Here is a 3200-nt window from a genome sequence, read left to right on the forward strand (position 1 = left end):
AACACAGGAACCTGTTTGTTCTTTTCTACCCTCCACCTCCCTTCTCCCACCACAGGCTATGGGGTGATGACAGACGGTGTCACCACCTTCATCAACGCTTCCGCCTGCACGGTCAACTTCCAGCCCATGAACCCACCCATAATCTTTGACCTACCCACTCCAAGGAGCACATGATCACGAAAGAGCCCCTGCCCGTTCTCTCCCCACGCCCGCAGACCCCCGGGTGATGAGCAGGGGTGTAGAATGGGGAGCAGGTTGTAAATATGCAAGGTTCTGCAGGATCTCGCGGCGTGTGCGGCTGCCCCAGCTTCCTGTCGAGTCTCAGTGCGCGGCTGTCTTGTGTACCCTCATCCTTTTTTATTTCCTCTCCTAAAATGTTCTTCAGCGTGAGCAGTTGTGCGACAACTGCCATCCTCTGGGAAGATGGATGTTCCAGCATTACTGTTGTTTCTTTTTTTATTTATTTTTTCAAACTTTTGTTGACTCGGGTCGGTTGACAATCTCTCGTGGCAGCCCTCGAACCGAAATGCGTCGATTCCAACTTTTTCAAAGGCAGCTCTGCGGCGCTGCGCCTCCGCTGCCGCCGGTCGCTCCTCCGGGGGATTTGCCCGGTGGGTGTTTTGGTTACACTTCGCTCGCTGGATGCGCTGCAGAGAGTAGCGGCAGCGAACTGCATTTACTTCGTGGCCACAGGCCCCGCCCCCCTGAGGACGACTGCGGAACCGCTGAGTGACTGCACGACTCGACGAACACGGATCTTTGGAACTTCGCGAGTCCTGGAACACATGCGGCCCAGACCCTGGTACCGAATCGCGCCCCTCCGCTCCCTGACGCCGGTCCCACAAAATCCTTTGTCACATCAAGGCCCGGTCCTGATGATGTGTGCCCCAGCCAGGCCCCGGGATGTGCAGATCAAAGCGGCAGGGACGGCGCAGGAAGCCTACGCCACGGGCCCTGTTTGAAATTGAATGTCAGGCGCATTGACACCCCTCTTTGGGGATTCATTAAAACTTTCTGTAAGCTTCTTATAGATCTAAAAATGTGTTGAGGGGCTCCCCTTTGCTCTCTGTGTAATTTTCCTGTGCCTAATAAGCTCAACCTCTCATCATCTGCTGAAGCGTCATGTTGCCAACAAGTTTATTTCAGGGTCACCAGCAGTTATCTCTTTTCAGATAATTGTTACTCGCCTGTGCTTTGCACTGTGGAATCAGAAAAGTATGGTGTGTATTAATTCTATCTTTTGACCTTTGTGAATGGGCAATCACATTTCCTACTGCATCTCCGATCTACCATAAAAAAAAGTATCTTTCTGGAATGCGGAATATTTGTGTGTGTTTGTGTGTGTGTGTGTGTGTGTGTGTGTGTGGCACAGGTTCCAGGCAGCGATAACATTCCAGACGTTAAATTATAGTTTATCCGCTACTAGGGAAGATGTTTTAAGTTACTTCATACTTGACTGGTAATGTGAAGGACTGAAATTAAATGTTTGCCCAGAAAAATACTTCTTTTTTTAAAACCCAGTTTCTTTACGAAATCCACAGCACTTGTCCTCTTGACAGTTTCTGTATGCAGAGTTCTGACAAGGAGCGTGTCACGGCGTGGTTGTATTTGTCTGTGTACGTCTGGTACTGTTACTCTTGCTAACCCATTTTGCCATTTTGCACAAAATTTTGAGTTCAGGTTAACCACTGTAAACAGTGATCTTTTTAATTAGTTACACAGAGTAATTTAATGCCACTTTTTTTCAGTAATGCTTCTGTAGTTTTGAGTGTGTTTTACATACCATGAGTACAATTGGACTTTGATCTTAGTGTTCCTTCAATAATTTATTAATGTTCCTTCTAGCTACAATTTTACTCCTGTGAGGTTTAAAACGATTTCCATTACCAGCATTCATTGTATATTATTGCCATTTAATATAGTCGCCATTGTGGAAATTAAGATGTTGTCCTTTTATTTTAGATTATTGCAATCCCAATTACTGATGTTATGAACAATTATGGGGAAATTTGAAGGCTATATGAATTCTGATAGGATACAAAATTGAATTGTGGGCTCAGCAATTACCCGTTCATTATTTATTCTGGTTTGCAGGGAGCACATTAGTGTTGCCTCAACATTGCCGTGTTGCTGTCACAGAAACATTGTAGAAACGTTCCATGTTGCCATTTATTCTCAGTACTGTGCTTTCCTTTAATCTAAAGGTTTGCTGTAGTGTTTATTGGGTAGTTCCTTGGGGCATGCTGATCTAGGTTTTTAAAAGGCTCCTTTTTTCTCTGACAATTTCTGTGTTGTGTATTTTGTTTCAGATACACTGTTGAAATGTTTTGATTTAATAATGTATGATATTTTATAATCCCAACAGCAAAAAAAACCTTTTAATATTGAACAACTATGTACTGCACCAGGAGACAGCTCCTAATATGTATACCTTTCATGGAATTAAATTTTCCTGGTTTCCGGAAAGTGCATTGACACAAATTAAATTAAACCTTATGTGCACTTCTGGGTTTTGTGTGTTCTTCAGTTGGTTTATATATTGAGGAAGCGCGTAAGGTAACAGACTTAAAAGGTTGTCAGTTCAAGTCTCACTTCCCACTCCCGCCGTAGTACTTTCCCTGAAGTGCTGCTGTAAAATACTCAGCTGTAGAAAAGTCAGGTGAACAACAGTAGTAGTAGTAATGAACGTATAAACACAGTCCTGCTTAAAACTGGCCGGGAAAGCGTGCCGTGGATTAGCGATTGGTACGATTCAATGAATCCAGATTTTTTAATCAATTATCTAAATTCATACAAAAGTTAATTTAGATCTGTAAAACCTGATGTTCTCTTTTTATGATTCCCCCTTCACAGTTCTGTGCATTCCAATAAAAAGCTTTATTCAAGTAATTACATTAGTAATCCTGGGGGACGTGTGGTAATTTATTCTAAGATATGCTGCCCATAGATAGCTTTCATTTTGCTATTAAGGTCTAGTTGTAACTGACTTCATCTTTCATGTTCACGTATGCATAATATGTGCTCTAATATCTTCCGCCATTGTCTCTTTATTAAAGTGCAGTGTGTAGTGGCTTTGTGTACGACCAGTCTCTGTTCAACATCTATATCTGATCTGTCTCTCGACATGGATTGGTATAAAAACACGAGCTAACCAGTAGCAGGAAAGGATAAGATTTAAGTTTTATTTGCGTCGTGCTGTT

The 3200-nt window shown here is 43.0% G+C and overlaps 1 protein-coding gene across 4 annotated transcripts in view; it reads left to right on the forward strand.

Moving 5' to 3' along the window:
* The window catches only part of mpped1 (metallophosphoesterase domain containing 1), a 46902-nt gene extending 45154 nt beyond the window's left edge, over positions 1-1748 (forward strand). For all 4 annotated transcript variants that reach the window (XM_029247092.1, XM_029247093.1, XM_029247095.1 and 1 more), the window contains one exon: positions 56-1748. In XM_029247092.1, the coding sequence (XP_029102925.1) occupies positions 56-174 (119 nt within the window). In that variant the 3' untranslated portion in view covers positions 175-1748. The remainder of the gene's footprint in view (positions 1-55) is intronic.
* The last annotated feature ends 1452 nt before the right edge of the window (positions 1749-3200 follow it).

The sequence above is a fragment of the Scleropages formosus genome, chromosome 21, assembly GCF_900964775.1.
Source record: "Scleropages formosus chromosome 21, fSclFor1.1, whole genome shotgun sequence".
Taxonomy (NCBI): Eukaryota; Metazoa; Chordata; class Actinopteri; order Osteoglossiformes; family Osteoglossidae; genus Scleropages; species Scleropages formosus.